This window comes from Chroicocephalus ridibundus, chromosome 25, assembly GCF_963924245.1.
Source record: "Chroicocephalus ridibundus chromosome 25, bChrRid1.1, whole genome shotgun sequence".
NCBI classification, from domain to species: Eukaryota; Metazoa; Chordata; class Aves; order Charadriiformes; family Laridae; genus Chroicocephalus; species Chroicocephalus ridibundus.
This window is the reverse complement of record NC_086308.1, coordinates 1257269-1281021: the sequence shown is the minus strand read 5'-3', so window position 1 is coordinate 1281021 and position 23753 is coordinate 1257269. Positions and strand designations below refer to the sequence as shown.

Genomic DNA, 23753 nt, shown 5'->3' with positions numbered 1-23753 from the left:
ACAGCACGACATTCCTTGGCCCTGAGGGTCCTCCGGCAGCTCCCACACCTCTCCAGCCTCCCTCTCCCACGCCTACCGGATCCACACTGACTTTCTGGGCATTGCAGAGTCCTTGTTTGTGCATACCTCAGTTTAGTGTTTTGCTTGTGGGGGACTTCACCTCTGTGGATGTTTCATCTCCTGTGTCTTCATTCACTCCCAGCTCAGGGCACGTGGTGAGTCCCCATCCTCTCCTCACACGTCCAAATTCATTTCCATAGAGTCTGCTGTGTGCCATAAGTCCTGACACATGTGAAGCAGCCTGAGGAGGTAATCGGGAGCTCATGCACCATCTCCACTACCACTGGAGACAAGAAGAGAGCCTTTCAAACCAGAACATTTGGTCCACGGAACCCAATAGTACAGTGAGCTTAACCCCAAACACAGGGAGAACACAGGGAGAAGAGACTCTTTGAAAGACCAGTTCGTTGGACATTTTATTGGCAGCACCTTTGGAGGAAGCACCTAGCATCCAGGCACTGCACCTGGGAGATGCCTTTTTCTTGAAGAGCTGCTATTAGGCAGGTCACCTTTGACACAGTGTTGTGCAAGGGTCAGACACAACTGGAACAAACCTCAAGACAAGTGGTACAAACCCAGACAATTATACAGAAGCAGGATGACTGCAAGAGAAAAAAGCAGGCTTATTGCCTAAGAGAAAGTCTAGAAAACATGCGGAGAAGGGGAGACAATTTATTAATGGTGAAACAACGTCCATTAAGCCAGTTTCCATAGGGCATCCTTGAGCTCCTGGTTCCTCATGCTGTAGATGAGGGGGTTCAGTACTGGAGGCACCACTGAGTACAGGACTGCCACCACCAGGTCTAGAGCTGGGGAGGAGATGGAGGGGGGCTTCAGGTAGGCAAACACGGCAGTGCTGACAAACAGGGAGATGACAGACAGATGAGGGAGGCACGTGGAAAAGGCTTTGTGCCGTCCCTGCTCAGAGGGGATCCTCAGCACGGCCCTGAAGATCTGCACATAGGACAGCACGATGAACACAAAACAACCAAATGCAAAAGAGACACTAACCACAAGAAGCCCAGCTTCCCTGAAGTAGTAGTCTGAGCAGGAGAGCTTGAGGATCTGGGGGATTTCACAGAAGAACTGGTCCAGGGCATTGCCCTGGCAGAGGGGCAGGGAAAATGTATTGGCCGTGTGCAGGAGAGCATAGAGAAACCCACTGCCCCAGGCAGCTGCTGCCATGTGGACACAAGCTCTGCTGCCCAGGAGGGTCCCGTAGTGCAGGGGTTTGCAGATGGCAACGTAGCGGTCATAGGCCATGACAGTGAGAAGAAAATACTCAGCTGACATGAAAAAGAAAAAGAATAAGAGCTGGGCCACACATCCTGCATAGGAGATGTCCCTGGTGTCCCAGAGGGAATTGGCCATAGATTTGGGGAGAGTGGTGGAGATGGAGCCCAGGTCGAGGAGGGAGAGGTTGAGGAGGAAGAAGTACATGGGGGTGTGGAGGCGGTGGTCACAGGCGATGGCGGTGATGATGAGGCCGTTGGCCAGGAGGGCAGCCAGGTAGATGCCCAGGAAGAGCCCGAAGTGCAAGAGCTGCAGCTCCCGCGTGTCTGCAAATGCCAGGAGGAGGAACTGGGTGATGGAGCTGTTGTTGGACATTTTTGTCCTCTGGACATGGGGACCTGTTCAAGGAGGAGACCAAAGTCTATTCAGTTTCTCAGAAAAACTTCTGAAAGTTCCTCTCCCCTTTCAAGCAGACCTTTGGCAGGTCCCTTTCATGAGCTGTGGTTGGTGCTGGCTGAGGGTGCCGCTGGGAGCAGGGGGCTCTGCAGGATTCAGTCCTGCCTACAGCAATTGGTCGATAGGAAGACGGGGTGATCTTAGCCTACATCCACTTTTGATATCGAAGAGCTTTCCAGCATTGTCACTCCTAATTCACCCGACGGCAGAGCAAAGTTGAGGGGAATTTGCTTTGTGGACTTTGTTCCAGTTGCCACACAAGAGCTGAGGAGTTTTGGAGCATTCCTGCTGCACTCCAAGTGAAATCCTGTGGGTGCTGGCAGGCAAAGGGACTGTCCCTCAGTGAAGAGTGTGGAGAGCTGACCTGTCCCTCAGCCCTGCTCCCAGCTGCCCTGGGCAGGCACCTTTTTGAGCTGGAGGACAGTAACACCCAGGTGTTCCCCCCAAAAGACCAGGACACTGCTGAGAGCAGAGGAATCTCATCTCTCCCCTCCCAGCCAGGGACACAGAGGCCTCATTGCAGCTGCCGACCTACAGCCGTCCCGTGGCATCTCCTTGGCCTTAGCGCTGTGGTGTCTTCTCTGTCGGGTACTTAGAAAACACAGAGATGCCATGGCAGAGTTGTGACCTTCTGGAGGGCAGCCTGCAGCTCAGCAGGGCCCCCTCAGGGAAAGAGCCAAACGTCTTTAAGATGGGGTGTCCTAAAAGGTCTTTTCCAGTCAGGCACACTCTGGTGCCTGGCTCCAAAGTCCGCGAGGGGATTTGGCTGCTTTTCCTCCATGGAAACATCTGCATGGCAGGACCCAAGTGCTGGTGTCTCAGCTGAAGCTGAATCCCCATCTCCCTCTGTGTTGGTTGAGCTGTTGGGAAGGAAAGTGATGGCCGAGTGTTTGTGACGCTGAGAGTGGGGGGCTGCACTGTGTGGGAGAGGAGACCTGGGAGCTGCTGCAGGAAAGGTGCTTGCACTGCAGCGGATGGCAGGGGGGTGCCCGAATCCCCCCTCCCCTCACGTTTCTGGGATCTCCTCCCTCTCCCTCTCTGACAAGGTTTCTGCTGCCTGGAGCTGTCTCTGCTGGGAACCACTTCTCTGTGCCCAGGTCTCCTCCTTTGCAGTGCTCCCAGAAAGAGAACTCCATCCCACCTGCGATGTGCTCAGCTCTGCCCTGCAAACACCTCCTGGCAGCAGGGAACTGCTCCAGGGCATCTCTGCCTGCACAGGGGCAAAGGGGCGGCTCAGAGAACTCAAAGGGAGTGGGCGACCCCGTGCCTTCGCAAGAGTGGGAAAATAAAGTCCCATCTCCCACTGTCCACCCAGCCAAACAAGGTGACTCGTCTCAAAGCACAGACTCCTTCCCTTTCAGGTAATCCCCACTTTGACCAGCCTCTTGAAAAGTTTCCTTGGAAATGCCCTGGCAGTAATCCCCCGGGGTGCAGGGACCGTCTGCGGAAGGACAGCCCTGGGCTCCTCTGGCTGCACACCCAGGTTGGTACCCTGCAGTCATCCCAAAGACAAGGAAACCACCGTGCCCCGACCTGCTGAAGTGCAGCAGGGAAGCCCTGCTCCAGAGCACGTCCTCCTCCTCTGCTTGGGAATCTGTGAGAATCCTCCTGCCAGGTCCTGCAGGCTGCGGGATGAACCAGGTCTAGGATGTCCTCCAAAGAACACCAAACTCAGTACCCTGCAGCCAGAGACTTACCATATAGAGGGCTGTGAAGATTCCTCCCGCAGTGAGAGCTCAGCTATCCCCCCGCTCCTAGAGTGCCTTTAACACCTCTGCCTTGCTCCTCTCCCCTTGGCACCTGCAGGCAGTGCCCTCAGCCCTGCTGCGCTTTGGGCAGAGCTGTCTCCCTGCAGAGCTGTGGAAGGAGTGCTGCCCGCTTGCCATGAGCTCCCTCTGTCCCAGGAGCCCAGCCCAGCTCAGCAGCAGAGGACCAGCCCAAGGCAGCCCTTGCTCTGCCCACTTTGGCCTCCCTTCAGGTGTCCCTGGGGCTTCGGGAGAACCTGCTGGGAAACAGGCTGAAGTCAGCACTGAGGTTCCCTTCCTCAGCTGGGCAGAGACACTTCTTTCCAGCTGTGTCGTTTCTATTACCAGAGACAGAGTTAGGCATGAGAATAGCCTTTCCTTGTCTCACCATTAGACAGGACACCCAGACAGCTCTTTACCCCTGGTGAGCGCAGTGATGCAGCTGAATCATTTGAGGCATCTCATCCTGGGTTTGAAGTCCTGGGCTAGGAGAGGACTCCCTCTTGTTCCTTCCACAAACCCACAGGAGGTGGGATTCTTCTTGCCTCAGTTCAGGTGTGCACAAATACAGGCAGCTGTATGGGAGCTCCTTGTCTCAGCTCTCAGGCTACTTCATGGAGATTGAGGGTGTTGTTCAGGTGGAAACACCTGGTGACATTGGAGGTGACACCAGAGCTTGTCCAAGACATTTGCAGGTGACTGCAAGCTCTAATGCGGCAATGCTGAGAGACAAGGCAGCATCGGGGGGCACCATCCTGGAGCCTTGTGAGGAATTCCTTTGGCAGATGGAAATGACAGCAGGTGTTTACCTTTAAGACAACTAAAACCTTTCCTTTTCCTTATATCTACAGCAGCCTACAGAGGTCATCAGCTGAGCAAACGGACCTAAGTCCCTCTCTTTCTCTTCTCCATCAGCTGTAGTTCCTAGCTCTCCACTGACTGTAATGGCAGTTGTTTCACGGACATCCCTACATGGCTTAACCCAATTCAGGACGCTTCTCAATGGCCAAACACAGGCCTGTGGTGCTAAGTGAGATGCCAGCGCTCTCCAGCACAGGCTGGCAGGGACCGCACAGGACCTATGGGAAAGCCATTGGTGTTCAGAGCAGATGCCTGAGGGACACCTCAGAGGGCACTGCAGGCCGATTTGGTTCCTTTGTGCAAGCCTATGTGGCATCTCAGGCACGTTCAGTTTCCGTTGATCAGCGACTGAAACCCACCACTGCAGTGAGGCACGGTCTCACCCATCTCCATTCAGCTGATGCAGAGCAGGTCATGAACAGGAAGCCTATCACACTGGGGTCTCAAATGATTTGGCTGCTCCCAAACTCTCCCAGTTCTTCTTTCAACAATCCTTTCCTGAGGCCCTTGATGAGACAGTCGACACAGGTGAATGATTTTCACAGTGTTCCTGGATCACAGCTTATCCACACGCAAGGACATTTTGAGCAGCACCTTGTCATCCTGGAGATCAGCTTCACCTCCAGCACAGCTCTTCAGCAACACTACAGACAACAAAGCCTGCTTCTTCCAGGGCTACAGAGCCCAGCCTGGCTTTTCTGGTGTTGTAGGGAGCAGCGTTTCCTCGTTTAGTGCCTTCACATTGCCGCCTGCCGTCGCATCCAGTATGTCTCTGGTCTCGAGCACAGCATTAGCAGGTGTGGGGTCTTGGGCAGTTGGTACTGGGTTTGCCTGGGACAAGTCCAAGCTTGGCCCCAGTGCTCCAGCTCAGGTGCTGCAGACCAAATGTGCACCAGTGCCCTCAGCCTGGGGCACAGACCGGAGGAGCTGGAGTCCCATGTGCCATCCTAGAGTTTGTACGTTGGTGGAATAAGTGGCAAGGGGTGGTGGGACAGCTCACAGTGGTGCTGCCATGGTGCATAGGGGCTTTTCAGGAGAGACGGGCCAGGAAGATGAGGAGGGAGATGCCCTCCATGTGCAGGAGCTTGTTGCATGTATGGAGCTCCTCTATGGGATGCGCAGCAGGTTGCGTGAGCCCTTGTGAGTGAGGGTCAGAGGAGAGGCCTGTTAGTGTGACACCCTCGTGGGAGACAAAGCACCTGCAATCAGGGTAAGGAAGTGGAGAAAGGTTTGCTTAAGCAAGCCATGGAAGTCCTCAGATCCATGACCCCAAGTGCTATTGGAGACTTTAATGACGCTCACTGGCAGGTGAGCCTGGCAGGATGCATACTATCCAGCTGGTGTTGGGGTCTCTTTGGACAACTTCTTTGCACAGGCGCAGACCAACAAAGGTGATGCTCACTCCAATCCAGTCCTTGCAAAAGAGGAAGTGCTGATCAGGGATGCGAAAGCCAGTGTCAGCTTTGGCTGTAGGGACCATGAAATACTGGGAGAAGATTTTAGCCTCTTCAGGGGACTTTCAGTGGTAGGCCCATGGGCAGCAGTGCTGTGAAAACAACCAGACATTTCAGGAGAGCAGCTTGGCTAAGGAAGGAACGTGGATGCAAGGACTGAAGCAGGAATTTAGACATAGGGATGGCTTTAGAGGAGCCAAAGCTTCCCTAGTGTTGACCCTTGCAAGAGCTTTGAGGACATCAAGAGGATCTCTTAGTACTTCCAGAAGAATTCAAGAAAAAAAACCAAAGATTATCTGTGGCCACTGCAGAATTTAGTAAGAACAGGTGTAGAGAAATATGAGATACTGTGTCCCCCTTGCCTTAGTCTTCCCCAGCAAGGTCTCTCAGCCCTTTGCTCCTCAAGGCAGGAGTCTGGAAGAAAATAACCAGCAGTGAATGTGGATCAACTCAGGTGTCACTTGAGCAAACATAGTCCTTACCAGCCTATGGGGCTGGAGGGGCAGGCTCCCAAGGACCTGAGCGAGCAGGACGGTGTCACTGTGAGGCCGTTCTCCATCATCTTTGAAAGGTCACGGAGTCTGAGGGAACTCCCTGATTACTGTAAGAACCCAAACATTGCATGCACCTTGCAAAAAGGCCCAAAGGATGAGCAGGGTGACAGAAGGCTGTGCGCCCGAGCACGCCCACTGGGATCCCCTTTCTGGGTGTCTGAAAGAGAAGGTGATTTACCCTGGATTTACCCAAGGTAGCTTCTTCCTGGCCATCCTTTTTACGTTTTCTGAAGAAAGGAGAGGATTTCTGGGCAAGGAAGAGCAATGATTGTCTTCTACCTGGAAGTCAGCAAGGCTTTCAGCATCATCCCCCACAATGTTCAATGTCAGCACACTATGGTCTGCATGGATGGATAAATAGATGGGTAAAAACCAGCTGGGCAGGAGGGCTGTCGTGGTTTGGGGCAGATTGGCCAATGGTGAGATGACAGATGCTCTCCCCCACCTCTCACTCCAAGGAGACACAGAAAAGAGATAAAAGATTTATGTGTTTAGAAAAAAATGGTTACTGTAATAAAAATAATAGTTCATTAAAGTAGTTACATTAATGAAATATTAATAATAAAATATAAAGGAAATAATGAAATAGATACAATGTATACCAAACCGTTTCAAGCTCCCAGGGAGATGTCAATGGCAGGCACTGGGGAAGTCAAGGACTGGACTCAGCACCAGATAGGAACGGGATATCGGATATAGATTCAGGAACGCACAGGTCAGGATCAAAGGCAGACAAACAGGGTCCTCCTCAGGCATCAGTCACTGAACAAAGAGAGCCACTAAAGAAAAGAGCCGACCTTTTGATCCCTCAGCTTTTACACTGAGCATGGGAGATGGGATGGAACCCTCAGGAGATGGGATGGAACCATGGTAATGCTGGCCTCCTTTGTGGTATCTCTGTAATAAAAGGGAGTTTCCTGATTGCCATGGGTGAAAATAGGCCTTTTCTTCCCAAACTGGAGTGCAGAACACACTCAGGGAACTGAAGGCTGAAAGGCCTTGATGATGTGCTTGGGTGCTGAATGGACGTGGGGGATGGATGGGGGCACCCCTCATGTCTCATCATGATGAGAAGTCATGACATGAGATGTCAAAACTGGCTCATAAGTCATGACTGACTCACCCCAGAATTCCCTCTCGATTGCCGGTACATCAACATTCAGGGACGGAGCACCAGCCACGTCCCTTGCCTTTGGGGATTCACAAAGTCCAAGCCTGATGGTGAAGTCGTCACTCACAGGAGTGATGGGTGGCCCCATTGAGGCCATCGCTGCCATTCAGGAACAGCAGGGAAAGCTCTGGGTGACGAAGGATGCCAGGACATGCTCCAGAAAGAGAAGATCAGTGCTAATCCTGACACCTGAGTGCAAAGAAATAGTTGCACCTCAACAAAATAAATTACAAAAAATCCCAAACTAAACCCAGAGAACAGCATCCGCCACCAGCACCGTTTCAGTGGTAGTTCCAACCGCTGCAGAGCTGCAGCTGGTGGCCCTGCTGTCCCTGTCGCAGGAATCCAACTGACAGCAGTTACCAAGGCCCTTTGGGAAGACTGCACTGGGTGTCACCTTCTCTGAAGAGGACCTGCTGCTTCCCTCTGGCTGCCATTAGCAGCAGAGCCCTCTGGTTCTCCAGCCCACACTTTGCCCCCTTGGACACAGGAGGGACCGGCTTTCAGCCGCTGCCTTAACAGCTGCCTTTGCTGTGCTCCTTTTCTGTCTCCCTTCCTACCGCATCCGTCAGGATGGGCTTCTTCTCATTCCAGACGGAGCCCAAAGCCTCAGAGTACACTCCCACCCCCTACTTACCTACCCTAGGATGTGTTGAAGAAATAACAATTAGCAAATAGGAACTCTACCCACACTGCGTATCTGGCCAGCCTATAAAGCTGTAACAGCTCATCCTAAAGCTCCGAAGGTATAGACCAGACGATACTTTGATCCCATATCTACCTCCTGTATGATCTGTCCTGAAGGTCAAATCATCATTACCTTCAGAAGAGGATGGAAGGTGAGGAGAAGTGGGCAGTAAACGATGAATGGTTGGGAAAAAGCAGCCAAGCAAGTGGCAAAGGCAGGAGCCGAGTTGTCCCAAGGCCAGCTCAGCCCAAGGAGCTTTGGCTGGCCCGCTCTTGAGGATGCCAAGCCCTGGCCAGGTGAGCTCACAAGCAGTGGCCAGGTGTCACATCACTGCCCCTTTGTGACAGGGGCCACCCCCACACGCACGGGGATGCACTGCGACCCCTCAGCCACCACAGCCGGGGCACCTCCTGCAGCCACCAGCCGGCAGCTGTTGGGCTGCCCCAGGCACTGCTGGCCAAGGGCTGCTCATCTGCCCACAGAGCTCCCGCCTCTGCCTGGAGCCGCACCAGCCCCAGGAATAAAAACCTGCCCAGGGCTGTCAGCGAGCCCCTTCACAGCTTTGTCGGGGGGCTGAGGGCTTCTTTTCCACTCTTCCCAGGTACAGGACTGCGTCTGTGAGACTCCTGCAGCAAAGCACCTGGTGTCTGACAGATTCATTTCCAATGAATTTAATCTACCCCCAAGATACAGCCACAGGCTGACTCTGAACTAGTGCTACCAAAGAACCACCTCGAGCAACTGCACTGGGTGCACTTTGGGTGGCTGCCAGGCCCCCACCCAGCTGCTCTCCCACTCTCCAGATCCAAAAAACATTTGTGGGTGGCTTTTTAGCATCTGGTTTAACCCCACGACCTGCCTGGAGGGCAATGAGTGTTGCCTCTGCCCCAAGAAGGCAGCTGGTTGCTATTCCTGCCCTCCTTGAGCTCACCAGTTGGGCCCCTGCACCTCCTGCGTCCTCCAGTTTTCCCCACTCTTGCTCGGGGCACTGAGTTCCTCCTGCTCAGCTCAGGGCAGGGAGTTTTCCTCCTGCTCCACTTGGGGAGGCTTTCTTCTTTATATCCTTCCCTTGGGGCATCCAGTGTGGCCTCAGCCTTGCTTGGGTGGCTTCTTTTCATCGTGTCCCCCTCAGGACAGCTGGTTTTTCCCCTCTCTTGCCTGGGGAGGCTCCTTTTGCCCCTGCCCTACACCAGGTGCCTGGATTTACTCCTGCCCCGCTCAAGGGGGCTCTTTGTGCCTCTGCTGACATCGGGGTGGCTCGCTTTGCTCCTGCCCCACTTGGGGCATTTAATTTTTTCCCTCTCCGGCTCAGGGCATCTCCTTCTGCCCCTGCCCCCGCCCCGCTCGCAGGGGCCATTAATGTCCCGGCCACAGCAGGACCACCGGGGCTCCAGCGCCATTTCATGAAGAAGCTCCAGCTTCATGATGAAGAGGGTGTTCCCAACCACAGTCATGGGGCAGGTCATGAGAGAGAGGAGGACGAGAATTTTTCTGAAGGTTGAGAACATCTCGTACTAAAGGCATTTGCTTCTCTGTCAGGTGCTTAAAAATATCGTGAAGGACGTTCAGAGAGGCGAAACATGGAGGGTGTGTGCCTCTCACTGCATTCCTACTCCCTAGACGTGCTCTGTGCTCTGTGAGAGGTGAGAAATGCCATCTTGTAGAGGGCAATGCCGCTCACGCCTGCAGAACCCTTTCGGACTGCACAGGGGAGATGCTCCACAGAGGTGCTTCTGTCACACCGTGTCATCAAAGGGACAGGCCATGAAGAGAGGGGAGGGTGAGGTAGCACACAGGTGTTCCTGGAGACACACACGGCACTGTCAGGGCGCTGGCAGGGCTGTTCAGAGACACGAGTCCTTCCCTGGCACGGGCAGAGGCCCTGCAGCAGACTCCATGGCCTCCTGTTGCCACTCCCAGAGGCCGGCAGCACCTCAGCCCCGCGCTGTGTCTCCCTGCTCGGCACCTCTCTGAGATGCCCCACGGCGTGAGGAATGGACACAGGGACCTGGGGTCAAGGAAGCCCATCCCAGTGCTGCATTCAGGGGGTTTCCCAGGGGACGTTCCTCTCCAATGAAGGGACACTGCCTGTCCCACAGCACTTTCGGGCATTTCTAAGAACAGCTGATGGTGTTTGTGCTCTCTCGGGTTCATGTCCCCACATGCACACGGTGTGCATGCCGAAATCTCCTCTGAACCATGCAAACAGGGACTTCTGACCTCGTTATTCGGTGTCTCTCCACAGGCAGACAAACATCCTCTCTGGGTTTGCGTAGGCGTCCAGTTCTGCAAATGGTGGTTTCAGGTGTCTGTTCTGTGACGATTGCCCTGGGACAGCTTCCCCGGGGTGTCCAGCAAACAAAGGCACAGACCAGACCCCGCTCTGCTGGTCCTTCAGTTCTGTCCCTGGAGGTGTGGCTGTGCAAGGACACTGTTGTGTGTGCCCTCACCCTGCACACGCACACTCTTTACCTCTTTACTGGGCATCCCTCACCAGGGCACGTTTGAAGGAACGCTCTTGACAGCAACTGTGGAAGAAGACCTGATCCTTCCTGCACTGCCCTGAGCAGATCCCCTTTCATGGCGGAAACTCTGTTATGCAGACGAGCTTTTTCTCAGAGGTGCCCATTGCTTCTCCTTGCCTGTGATCACAGAGCTGCTACACAGCAGCACCATGACCAAGCTGCCAGAGCACTCAGGCCTTAGATCAACACAGGGGCTCAGAAGGCGAGTGTGGAAGTGAAAATAGAGCAGCCCCGGAAAGAACAAGTGCTGGTGCTCTGCAAGTACTGGGATTCTTTCCCCTCCTCCTCGGCGCTCAGGCTCTACCCCTGCAGCTCCAGAAAAGGCCTGAGAAGAAGGATTTTGGGCATGACTCTGTGAGTCTCAGAAATTTGGATAGATAGGTAGTAAAATAAAAATCTCAAATAATGACATTTATTTGTGGACAAAAGTATATAATTTAAAAAAAAAAAAGTAAGAAAAAGCCAAAACCCTCAACCAAACCTAACACACAGTTACCTAACCCCTAACCAAACCTATAGAAGACGGGCTTGGCGTATAATGAATTACATTATGAGTGATTTGCAGGAGACAGTTTATTGCTGCAGAAAATAACCTGGTCATTAATTTCCAGAGGGCATCCTTGAGCTCCTGGTTCCTCATGCTGTAGATGAGGGGGTTCACGGCTGGAGGCACCACGGAGTACAGGACTGCCACCACCAGGTCGAGAACTGGGGAAGAGATGGAGGGGGGCTTCAGGTAGGCAAACATGGCAGTGCTGATAAAGAGGGAGACCACGGCCAGGTGAGGGAGGCACGTGGAAAAGGCTTTGTGCCGTCCCCGCTCAGAGGGGATCCTCAGCACGGCCCTGAAGATCTGCACATAGGACAGCAGTATGAACACAAAACACACAAAAGCTAAAAAACACGCTAATACAAGAAGCCCAACTTCCCTGAGGGAGTCTGAGTGTGAGCAGGAGAGCTTGAGGATCTGGGGGATTTCACAGAAGAACTGGTCCAGGGCATTGCCCTGGCAGAGGGGCAGGGAAAATGTATTGGCCGTGTGCAGGAGAGCATGGAGAAACCCACTGCCCCAGGCAGCTGCTGCCATGTGGACACAAGCTCTGCTGCCCAGGAGGGTCCCGTAGTGCAGGGGTTTGCAGATGGCAACGTAGCGGTCATAGGACATGACAGTGAGAAGAAAATACTCTGCTGCAGCACAGAAAAAGAAAAAAAAGACTTGTGCAACACATCCTGTGTAGGAAATGGCCCTGGTGTCCCAGAGGGAATTAGCCATGGCTTTGGGGACAGTGGTGGAGATGGAGCCCAGGTCAAGAACAGAGAGGTTGAGGAGGAAGAAGTACATGGGGGTGTGGAGGCGGTGGTCACAGGCGATGGCGGTGATGATGAGGCCGTTGGCCAGGAGGGCAGCCAGGTAGATGCCCAGGAAGAGCCCGAAGTGCAAGAGCTGCAGCTCCCGTGTGTCTGCGAACGCCAGGAGGAGGAACTGGGTGATGGAGCTGCTGTTGGACATTTGGTGCCTTTTGGTGTGGAGCACTGAACAAGGACGAAAGCACAGTGACAAGTTAGGGGAGACTTTTCTGAGAAAAACCAACACCAGTTCTCATACCTCACACTCTGCACTGCTTTTCCATTTCTATCAGATCTTCATTCAGCTCTGTGGCTGGAGCTCTGGTTGGTTCTGTCCAGGTGTGCCAGGAGGAGCGGGACCTCTGCCCGCCGGATGCCCAGGAGTCAGCCCTGCTCTGCAGCAGCAGATTCATGGGAATGGGGTGGGCAGTCCTGGTGTCCCAATTTCTCAGATAAACCTCTCCTCATGAAAACAGGGCTTGTCAGTCTCTGCACTCCCATTGCCATGAAACCACAGTTGCAAGAGTGTTGGAGAGAGGTTCTTATACAGCTCTCTCCCATCTCAGCAGGAGATTCTCTTGGATTTCAGAAACCCTCACCATTTCTGCTGCATTCAGGGACAGCAAAGGGAGTCCTGCCAGGCGAGGGGATTGTCTGAGGGTTAGTGCAGAGCGAGGGGAGCTGGTCTGTCCCTCTGTCTTGTTCCCAGCTGCCCTCTGCTTGTGCCTTTCTGAGACAGAGGGGAATCACACTCACATGTAGACCTGAAAAGACACCAGGCGCTGCTGAGAGCAGAGAAACCCACTGCCGAGAGCTCAGCGTCTCACCTTTTCTCAAGGTCTCAGCACCCCACTTCTCGCCAAGGACACACATGGCTCGTTTCACAAACCCAGCAGCCTTTCCTTGGTCGTAGCGTCTCTGCGCTTCTCCACTGGGCATTCAGGTAACACCAGGATGCTCCAGGACAGACTGGCATCCTGGAGGGCAGCGCAGTGCTTGGAAGGACACCCCAAGGAGACACCCAAGTGTCCTAGTGATGGTATCTCAGAAGGGGAGAGTCAGCTCATTCCCCAGCCACATAGACTACTTTGCCCACAGCCCCACGGGTTAGAGGAGAGCTTGGACACTTCATTCCCATGGAGACACTTGCTCAGGGGAAGGGGTCTGCATTGGAGGGGATCCTACAGAGTTTTCTGAATCCTTCCTCCCACAGCATTTCTGGTTTCTCTTTCCTCTCATTCCCTGATCATAGCTCTGCTGCCGGGAGATTTTCCTCCTGGGAGGTGTTTCCCTGTCCCATGTCTTTTCCCCGTCAGCTCTCACAGACCCCATCCCAACCCCTGTGCGCCCCCCTTGGCCCCACAGAAACCTGCCTGTTTGCCGGGCACTGGCCAGGTTCATGTTCCTGTTTGCAGGTGGAAAAGGGCAGGTCAGAACAACCCCGATGGGTCCAGCAGAGCTGATGCTGGTGCTGCCCATGGGCAGAGGAGTGGCTGAAGGCACTCCAGGAGGTTCCTGGCAGACCTGCTGATCACTCAGAGCTACAGCTCAGGAGTCTCACTGACTTCTTCCCACTTGAGAGCTCCCTATACATGTATCCCTTGTTCTACCTCCCCACCCTCTCACTAGGAAAATAAAAACACAAACGCAGGAAAGCTCCTTATCTGTAACGTAATTCCTGCCTTGAGCTTTCCCTCAAACAATCCCTTGGGAAATGTCCTGGGGGTGAACTGCAGCTGAGAGCAGCCCTGCCCCACGCAGCACCCCCTTGACAGCAGGACACTCTCCTGCCAGGAGTTGCCTCTTCCCCCCACAGCTTCTCCCCACACTGCTGGTGGGAGCTGCTCAGGTAAACGGAGAGCTGATCCTGACAGGAGATAAGTCCCTGCCACGGCACAAAGCACCCTTGGGTGAAGGGACCCTGCTCTGAAGGACAGCCCTGGGCACCCCTGGCTGCACACCCACCTTCACACTGCAGCCATCCCCGGGTGAAGGCAGCTGATGTGCCCGGTCCCTTTGACAGAGCCACAGGGAAGCCCTGCTCCAAAGCAAGTCCTTTTCCTCTACGCTGGAGAAACGGTGAGAGACCTCCTGATAGATCCCAGAGGCTGTGGGATGTGCCAGCTTTGGGAGATCATTCCAGGAACCGCAGCTGCATTGCCCTGCAGCCAGAGACTTACCCTGTTCAGGGCTGTGAAGATCTTTCTCCAAGTGAGCTCTCCGCTCTCCTCCCACCCCAGACCGCCTTTACACTCTCTGCCTCCCTCCTCTGCCCTCGCTGCCTGCAGGCAGTGCCCTCAGCCCTGCTGCGCTTGGCAGAGGAGCTGCTCCTGGGCAGAGCTGTCTCTCTGCAGCGCTGCCCGCTTGCCATCAGCTCCCTCCATGCCAGGAGCCCAGCCCAGCTCAGCAGCAGAGGACCAGCCCAAGGCAGCCCTTTCTCTGCCCCCTCGGGGCTCCCTCCAGCTGTCCCTGGGGCTCCAGGGGAACCTGCTGATGTAATCGCTGACGTTCCCTCCCTCAGCTGGAGAGAGACTTATGTCCTGTGGCATTGCTTTTATTAGAAAAGAGTTGGTAGGAGAATCACCTCTTCTTGTCCCAATAGTAGACACCAGAAGGGTGAAAGGGAAGGATCTCATTTTTCCGAGCTCGGGGGATGATTCCATTGAGTGAATTAGGACATTTCACCCTGAGTCTGTAGTCCCAGGGCTAGAAAGACATTCACTTGTCTTATGTCGGTCCCACATCTCTGCTCTGAAGCAAAGTCTCTGCCCACACGGGGTCTTGGACACTTGGTACCAGGTTTCCTTAAGGCAAGTAGGAGCTTGCCTGGTGCCACAGCTGGGGTGCTTCAGCCCAAATGTGCAGCAATGCCCTCAGCCAGGGGCACAGACAGGATGAGCTGGAGCCATTGCTGATGGAGGCAGACCTCTGTCAGGGATGGGATACACTGCCCAGACATGGTGGCACAGCTCAGTACAGCTGGTGTCCAAGGACAGCATCCTCCAGGCATAGCAAGGATGGAAACTCAGGCTAAACTTGAGAGGCAATTCAAGGGCACCATGGTGCATGCTTAAAACATCAGGAACAGTTACAGAGGAAACAAAGATAGTGTGTGGCCACTGCTGAGTTTCATGAGAGCAGGTGTGGATAGATCTGAGATTGTCTATGTCCTCTTTGCCTCGATCTTTCCCTGCAAGGTCTCCGGGGCCTCTGTGACTTGAGGCAGGACCCTGGAGGAGAACAACCAGCGGTGGATGGGCATCAAGTCAGGAGTCACTTGAGCAAGCGCCATCCTTACCAGTCTCTAGGACAGGATGGGTGGCATCCCAGGGAGCTGAGAGAGCAGGCCGATGTCACAGAGAGGCCCCTTCCATCATCCTTGAAAGTGGGGGCACTCCCTGATGACTGGCGGCAGCCAAATATTGCATGCACCTTTCAGAAATGCCCCATGGATGAGCAGGGGAGTGAAAGGCTGTGCTCCAGAGCAGGTCCCCTCAGATCAGAATTCTTTCATGGCTGAAAGAGAAGGTGACAGGATTTACCCAGGGGAGACTGTGCCTGGCCATCCTACTTGCTTTATGTGAAGAAAGGCCATGACTGTTAGGTGCAAGGAGAGACGTAGTTATCTTTGACCTGGAAGCCAGCAAAGTTTTCAGCATTGTCCCACAGAACGCTCTTATGCCCAAGCTAGGATGGCTAATGCCTGCATGGATGGCTAATGGATAGCTAAAACCATCTGTACAGGCGGGCTGGGAGGGACATGGTCAATGCGTGTTACACTGCCTGGAGGCCTGTAGATTGTAAGGTTCTGCAGGGGTCTATCCTGCAACCTGCCCTGTTTAATGTGTTTATAATGACCCAGAGGAGACGAGAGAGTGCTTTTCCATAACAGTTGTAGATGACAGCATATGGAGGAGAACAAACGCTATGCTGGAGCTCAAGGCTTCCACCCAAAGGACAAAGACAGGCTGGAAGGCTGGGCCAAAAGGAAGCACACAGTATCCAATAATGACAACGCCAAAGTCCTCCCCTTGAGGTGCACTCATCCTGTGCAATGGCAGAGGGCATGGGGCTGCATGGCTGGATAGCAGCTCTGCAGGAAAGACTTTGGTGGTCCTTGGGTTTCATTGGGACAACCATGAGCCATAGGCAAGGGAGGCCAAAAGCATTCGGGGCTGTAGGAGCAGGAGCACAGACAGTGGAAGTGATGATCCCCTTCTGCTCAGGACTTGTTACACCACATCCAGGTTATTTCTTTGGTTTGTCACACACACACACACACACACACCCCAATTACAGAGAAATTGGTACAGTGGAGAAAGTTCCCTGGAGGCCCACAAAGGTGGTCACGGCTGGAGCACATGTTTTGTGAGAAGAAGCTGAGAGAGCTGGGCTTGTTCATTCTGAAGTCTGAGTCAGGCTCACGTCCATGGTACAAGACACAAAGACAAGAGGCAACGGGATGACAAAAGAGAGGGTCAGGGTAGATACAGGGAGAAACTTTTCCCGCATAAGGATAGTCAAGTGCTGGAAGCTGTTTCCCAGGGAGCGTGCACTGGATCTCTTCTAGCAAGTGACCAAGATGTGTTTGGAGAAAGCCCTCAGTAACTGGTCTGGCCCTGCAGGAGGCTGCTCGAGACACCTCCCGAGGTCCCATCCAGCCTAAATATGACTGTCCTTTCTTCCCCTTCATTTCTTCAAATTAGGGAAAGCTCTCAGGTTGTCTCTGACCCCAGAAGTAATTCACATCAGGTGCCAGGGTGCTTCAGAGGTGCCCCGAAACAACCCTGACCACATCCTTTTCATTCTTTGAAACCACATTTGCTTCTCTCTTTTTATCGAAATACCCTCCAAAATGATCGGCTTCCTTGTTCATCCATTCCCCCTTGGCCATGCTTTTCTTTTTTCTTACAACCTTGGGGTATATCTGAGGTGGTTGGTGGGCTGATTTTCAAACTCGGGTGCCAACTCCACTAAGCAAATCATTCTCTTTCATGACCTGTAGCATCCTGCAATTCCCCATATGCTTATCTGGTTTGAGGCACTGTCCATCAAACCTTAAATGCTGATGATTTGGCCTTTCAGTCCAGAGGGACCTTGACGCACTTGGGGACTTGGCCAAATGAAACCTCCTGAAGTTTCATAAGGCAAAGGGGGCAAGGTGTGCACTGAGGGCAGAACAAAGCCCGTGCACTAGGACAGGCTGTGACCCGACGGGCTGAGGAGTGTCCTGGGGAGAAGGGTGTGGGAGTTATGGTGGATGCCATATATGGATCCCATTGGGAAAGGAGGATGGAGAAACTGGAGAAAGTCCAGAGGAAGTCTGTGAGGATGGGGTTAGGGGCCTGAAGCACATGAGCTGTGTGGAGAGGCTGAGACAACTGGGCCTCTTCAGTCTGCTGAAGGGGAGGCACAGGGCAGTCTAAGAGCAGGTGCCATCTTCCTCAAGAGAGGAAGGTGGAGACAATCCACCTCCAGGATGTTTGGCAGAGACAACAGCGGCAAGCATCCTCCATGGAGATTTATACTGAGCATTAGGAAACACGGACTAGGCGGACGTTGCCCTGCAGCAGGACACCCATCAACTCTCTGTTATCTCCATCTTTGGAGGTTTTCAGCTCCCCAGAATGTCTCCCAACCTGACCCGGGGATTGACAACCCTACCTTTTGGTGAGAGGCTGGACCAGACGATCCCCCATCAGCCCCTTTCCCAAAAACACTTCCATGAGCCTGTGCCTTGCAGTGTTCCTTGAGAGAAGAGAGTCAGCTACAGGTGAGGTTTTCTTCAGCTCCTGGGACAATTCAGGGTGGCATTGTCTTGTGCTCTGTAGGTGTCTCATCCTACCTTTGATTATTTACATTTCCTGGCCAGTCTCCTTATCCATGCGGTGCTTTAGGCTGTGAAGAAGCTCAAAACCAACTCTTTGACTCGGTTACTTTCATTTGACGTGCTGAAACGCAGGGCAGACGAAGGCAGTTCAGAGCTTCTAGGATCTCTGCTGCACAGTTCGGACTCAGCAGACTGGAAATGCAGGTCACGGTGTTGTGTCAGGGTACTCCAGGGGTCAGGAGCAGTGGATGCCGGTCACACCACCACATGAAAAATTTGCCTTCCTTTGTGCCTTTCCAGAAATCTGGGATCTGTACCTTGGCCTGGACCAACTTCCCTATTCCCACCCTCCACCTCTTACTGGAACCAGAGAGAAAATACACAAAGTGGGCATGAATTCAGGGCAATTCTGTCTACGAGGCGTCATCTTTAAATGGTGACAAAGAGATAGCAGCGAGAGCAAAAACACTGTCCTGAGAACTTCGTGCCAGAGGTTAACTACTGAAAAGTACACCTACCTTGACAAGTAACAGTAAGTGTTGGGAAGGAAATAAAAGAGCTTTAGTGCATCATCATGAAGAATAAGAGTTCCCTTGCAGCAATGTCCTCTCTGTTGTTAGTGATAGTACCACGAATTCCAAAACATGCTTGAGAGTTTCTCTATTTTCCCTTGTCTCTGAAACTCAGCCTCTCAGACCTGGACAGGACTACTTCAAATCTCTGCAACCCAAATCTCTCCCGTTGTTTCTCACGCTTTTACCCCAAGACCTTTCTTCCCATCACTTCCGCACACTGTGGAGTCTCTTGTTTATCTGGTCCTCTCTCACACAGCCTTGCTGAAAATTTTTCTCTAAGTCGTGATCCCACTTGTATCACCTCATGTTATGTACAGCTCCAGCCCCCTTCTGCAGAGCTCTATGGACTGGGCAGGTTTCCTTTTTTTCCTGCTTATTCACCTTCACTCTCTGTTTTTGCTGTATTCATACCAGTTGTTGTCTGAAGCAACACATTTATCTCCTCACAACTTCACCTATTTCCAGTTGCAGGCTGAGACATTTCCCTCATCCATCATGAGATGTCAGTCATGACTCAGCTATGTCTTTAAAAAGTGGAAAACTGAAAAATGGGATTTAGCTGCTCAAAGGGAAACTGCTAAACTCATGGAAGGGGAATGAAAAACAAACCCCAAAAAACTCAGGGAAGCAGAAAAGAAACCTGTTTACCTCAACGGTGCAGCAACAGAAAAGGCTTCTCCGCACGTCCACCTCTCTGCGTTCAAACCTGGGCCTGTGCCCCACGTTATCCCCATGTTAGACAAAGTTTGCCCCGAGAGGCTGTACTCACACTGTTTCTGCTGTCTGCATGATGGTTCACATCCAGAAGGGGCCTGGAGACAAAGCTTGTATTTGAGCTGCGTGCATGAGAAGGAAAAAAGGACGGGGTCACGTCACTACACTGCAAATCTCTGTATTTGTGCAGATTCATTTCACCCCAATGCCTAAAACCTGGTTGAGTGATTCTTACCCCAGCTGCCTTGGGTGGCTGTGTGGCCAATAGCACAAATAACCCCTTCCAGCGGGAAGTATCTCCTGCCCTTGCGTGAGGTTAATGCACTCCCTGATTTCTCTGAAGCCCTACATGTAACCCAACAGCCTCCAGTCTCTCCTTTTGGGTTCAGGATTAAGACAATAATATCATCTCCCACCAGGACTGAAAGACCAAAGTCAGAAAGGCTGTGAGGAATCAGTGCTATGGCTTGGAGTAGCCATGGCCAGGGCCAGGCGCTGCAGGGTGATTTCCTCCTCTCAAAGCTGTAGAATGGCAAATATGGAGAGAGGTCAGTAGAGCTACTCCAAGCGGTCACTGCATGAGAAATATGCCGTCCACAGCCTGGATATCTGGGTAACTCGGCTCTTGTCAGAGTCGATGGAGAAATAATGAGTATAGTCTATGAGAACTGAAAAATGGTTCATGTGACCCAAGGGTCTGACTTGGGTGACACACAGTAGTGCCTCCAGATGATGAGGAAGCAGAAGGCAGCTGCTCAGTCCCTGAGGGTGATATCAGTGTGCTAGTCTGTCCATCCCAGTTGTGCTCCCACTATGTTCAAATTTGTGTTGTTGGTTTTTTTCTGTTTTGTTTTGTTTGGATTTTTGTTTTCTGATGCTGTTACCATGAGATCCATTTTTAAAAAGGGTAGAAAGGAGGACCCTGCGAACTACGGCCCTGTCAGCCTCACCTCTGTGCCTGGCAAGATCATGGAACAGATCCTCCTAGAGGCTATGCTAAGGCACATGGAGGACAGCAAGGTGATTCGAGACAGCCAGCATGGCGTCACCAAGGGCAAGTCCTGCCTGACCAATCTAGTGGCCTTCTACAATGGAGTGACCACATCAGTCGACAGCGGAAGAGCTACAGATGTTGTATATCGGGGCTTCGTAGGGCCTTTGAAACGGTCCCCCACAACATCCTTCTCTCTAAATTGGAGAGATATGGATTGAATGGGTGGACTGTTCAGTGGATGTGGAATTGGTTGGATGATGGCATCCAGAGGGTAGTGGTCAATGGCTCGACATTTGCAAGGGCATGTAGCCATAGGAAGAGGGGCAATGGTTTTAAACTAGAGCAGGGCAGGTTTAGATTAGACATTAGGAAGAAGTTCTTTCCACTGAGGGTGGTGAGACAGTGGCCCAGGTTGCCCAGAGAGGGGGTGGAGGCCCCATCCCTGGAGACATTCAAGGCCAGGCTGGATGAGGCTCTAAGGAACCTGATCTAGTTGAAGATGTCCCTGCTCACTGCAGGGCGCTTGGACTAGATAACCTTTCAAGGTCCCTTCCAACCCAATACATTCTATCATTCTATGAGTCTGTGATTCTATGAGTCCATACCCACCCATCACCCTCCTTGTGGCCCAGTCCCTGAGCAGAAAAAAGGGAGCTTCTTTCATCAAATTTCTCTCACAGATTTCCTACCAATATTTTGAGGGGAGAAATGTTCCTCAGAGGAACTTCTATATTTAGAATGGTGCATTTGGTATCTCTACTTCTGCCGCTCTGTTTCTTCTTCTTCCTGTCTCTATTCTGTCTTCAAAGAGCTCTCCAAGGAGAGATTCATTGAACCCTGGAATGGTTCAGGTTGGAAGAGACCCCTGAACACCCTTGTACCGGGTCTGGCTGGGATGGAGTTAACTTTCCCCATAGCAGCCATACCCTGCTGTGCTTCCTACTCATGCCTAGAATGGTGTTGATCCCGCACCAGTGTTTTGGCTATCGCTGAGCAGCGCTCGCACTGCATGAAGGCTGTCCCTCCAACCTCCTCTAAAGGCAGTACACTCGGGGTGGGCAAGTGGTTGGGATGGGCCATAGATGGGACAGCTTTACTGAATTGACCAATGGGATATTCTGCCATGATTGAGAGAATGTTTTGGCTATCGCTGAGCAGTGCATGAAGGCCTGCAGCAGACTCCATGGCCTCCTGTTGCCACTCCCAGAGGCCGGCAGCACCTCAGCCCCGCGCTGTGTCTCCCTGCTCGGCACCTCTCTGAGATGCCCCACGGCGTGAGGAATGGACACAGGGACCTGGGGTCAAGGAAGCCCATCCCAGTGCTGCATTCAGGGGGTTTCCCAGGGGACGTTAGTCTCCAAGTGAAGTGACCTCCAGATACTGTCTGCCCCACAGGCCTTCACTGAAGCCCTGGGAATAGCTGATGGTGTTTGGGCTTACTCGGGTTCATCTCACCCCACGCACACGATGTGCATGCTTTCATCTGGTTCCTACAATACAAACATGGACTTCTTCAGAAGACCAACCAACCTCCCCAAGCTGGGGCGAGAGGCCAGTGGTGGTTGTTACTGGATAAGTTGTAAGCATGACCCTAGGGCATCTTACCCCTAGTGTCCATCACAGCCAGGGACAGAGAAGAACCTGCTCTGCTGGCCCTTCATGCCTTTCCCAGGAGCCCTGGCTGGGCGAGGGACCTGCTGCTTGTCCCCAGCCTGCACACTCACACAGTTAAGCTGCACACAGGTGTTTTCGATTGCGGGGCGCTTTCCTGGGCATTTCCTTAAGAGCAACTTTGGAAGAAGGCCTGAGCCTTCAGGCACCGCCCTGAGGCAATGCCATGTTATGACGGAGGAGCTGTTGGGGAGGCCAGCTCTGCCGGAGAAGCGCCCAGTGCCTGTCCCTGCCTGTGGGGACAGGACCGCACACAGCAGGAGTATGAGCTGCCAGAGCACTCGGTCCTTACAGCAACACCTGCGCTCAGCAGGAGAGTGTGGAAACAGAAAGAGAATAAGTCTGAAAAGAGCAAGGCTGGTGCTCCCTGACAGTGCTGCTGTGCTGAGACCCTTTCCCCTCCACCTCTGCTCACAGGCACAGCCCTGCAGCTCCAGAGCAGGTCCCAAAGGAAGGATCTTGGGCAAACAAGTCGCTAGAAGATTCTTTCTTTTGTTTAAAGACACACAGAGCACTGGTCCTCTTTTACAATGTCTGTGGGATTCACAAATTAAGGTAGATGCATAATTACAAACAGCAAAAATGATGACACTTCTTTGTGGACAGCATTATACAAAGAAAACCAATGCCAAAATCACAAACTCAAACCAAAACTAACACAAGCTACAGAAGATGGGCTTCCACTGTAACAAGTTACATTCTGAGTGGTTTCCAAAACAAGACCGAAGAAGTTTATTGCTTCTGAAAATCATCTGGTCATCAGTTTCCACAGGGCATCCTTGAGCTCCTGGTTCCTCATGCTGTAGATGAGGGGGTTCAGTGCTGGAGGCACCACTGAGTACAGCACAGCCACCACCAGGTTGAGAACTGGGGAGGAGATGGAGGGGGGCTTCAGGTAGGCAAACACGGCAGTGCTGACAAACAGGGAGACCACGGCCAGGTGAGGGAGGCACGTGGAAAAGGCTTTGTGCCGTCCCTGCTCAGAGGGGATCCTCAGCACGGCCCTGAAGATCTGCACATAGGACAGCACGATGAACACAAAACAACCAAATGCTAAACAGACACTAACGACAACAAGTCCAACTTCCCGGAGGGAGTCTGAGTGTGAGCAGGAGAGCTTGAGGATCTGGGGGATTTCACAGAAGAACTGGTCCAGGGCATTGCCCTGGCAGAGGGGCAGGGAAAATGTATTGGCCGTTTGCAGCAGAGCATTGAGAAACCCACTGCCCCAGGCAGCTGCTGCCATGTGGACACAAGCTCTGCTGCCCAGGAGGGTCCCGTAGTGCAGGGGTTTGCAGATGGCAACGTAGCGGTCATAGGACATGACGGTGAGAAGATAAAACTCTGCTGCAGCACTGAATAAGAAAGAAAAAACCTGTGCAGCACATCCTGCATAGGAGATGTCCCTGGTGTCCCAGAGGGAATTGGCCATGGCTTTGGGAAGAGTAGTAGAGATGGAGCCCAGGTCCAGAACAGAGAGGTTGAGGAGGAAGAAGTACATGGGGGTGTGGAGGCGGTGGTCACAGGCGATGGCGGTGATGATGAGGCCGTTGGCCAGGAGGGCAGCCAGGTAGATGCCCAGGAAGAGCCCGAAGTGCAAGAGCTGCAGCTCCCGTGTGTCTGCGAACACCAGGAGGAGGAACTGGGTGATGGAGCTGCTGTTGGACATTTGCTCTTTCTTAGCATGGGGGCCTTGTCCAAAGGAGGAAAAAAACAGAAAAAAAATTAGGACAGACGCCTTATAGCAAAGACAGTTTCCTTTTCTGTGTGTTTTTGATTTTCTACCATCACGTCTGGTAACTGTTCTTTTTAGGGGAAGAAATCCTCATTTTTATGACTGAAAGTGTGGAAAATGTGGAGTCTTAAGACAGGACA

The 23753-nt window shown here is 52.8% G+C and overlaps 3 protein-coding genes across 3 annotated transcripts; all 3 read right to left on the bottom strand.

Moving 5' to 3' along the window:
* Positions 1–804: 804 nt before the first annotated feature.
* LOC134507628 (olfactory receptor 14J1-like) lies at positions 805–1668 on the bottom strand (the record flags this gene model as incomplete). Its single annotated transcript, XM_063318423.1, has 1 exon — positions 805–1668. A coding segment is annotated over exon 1 (864 nt), but the record flags the coding sequence as incomplete, so codon positions are not given.
* A 9149-nt stretch (positions 1669–10817) lies between these two features.
* Positions 10818–12257, bottom strand: LOC134527026 (olfactory receptor 14J1-like). Its single transcript, XM_063359372.1, has 2 exons — positions 11341–12257; positions 10818–10923 (listed from the first exon to the last, which is right to left on the bottom strand). The coding sequence occupies exons 1-2, from the start codon at positions 12255–12257 to the stop codon at positions 10818–10820; spliced, it is 1023 nt and encodes a 340-aa protein (XP_063215442.1).
* Positions 12258–22656: 10399 nt separating this feature from the next.
* LOC134507645 (olfactory receptor 14A16-like) lies at positions 22657–23547 on the bottom strand (the record flags this gene model as incomplete). Its single annotated transcript, XM_063318438.1, has 1 exon — positions 22657–23547. A coding segment is annotated over exon 1 (891 nt), but the record flags the coding sequence as incomplete, so codon positions are not given.
* Between the last annotated feature and the right edge of the window lie 206 nt (positions 23548–23753).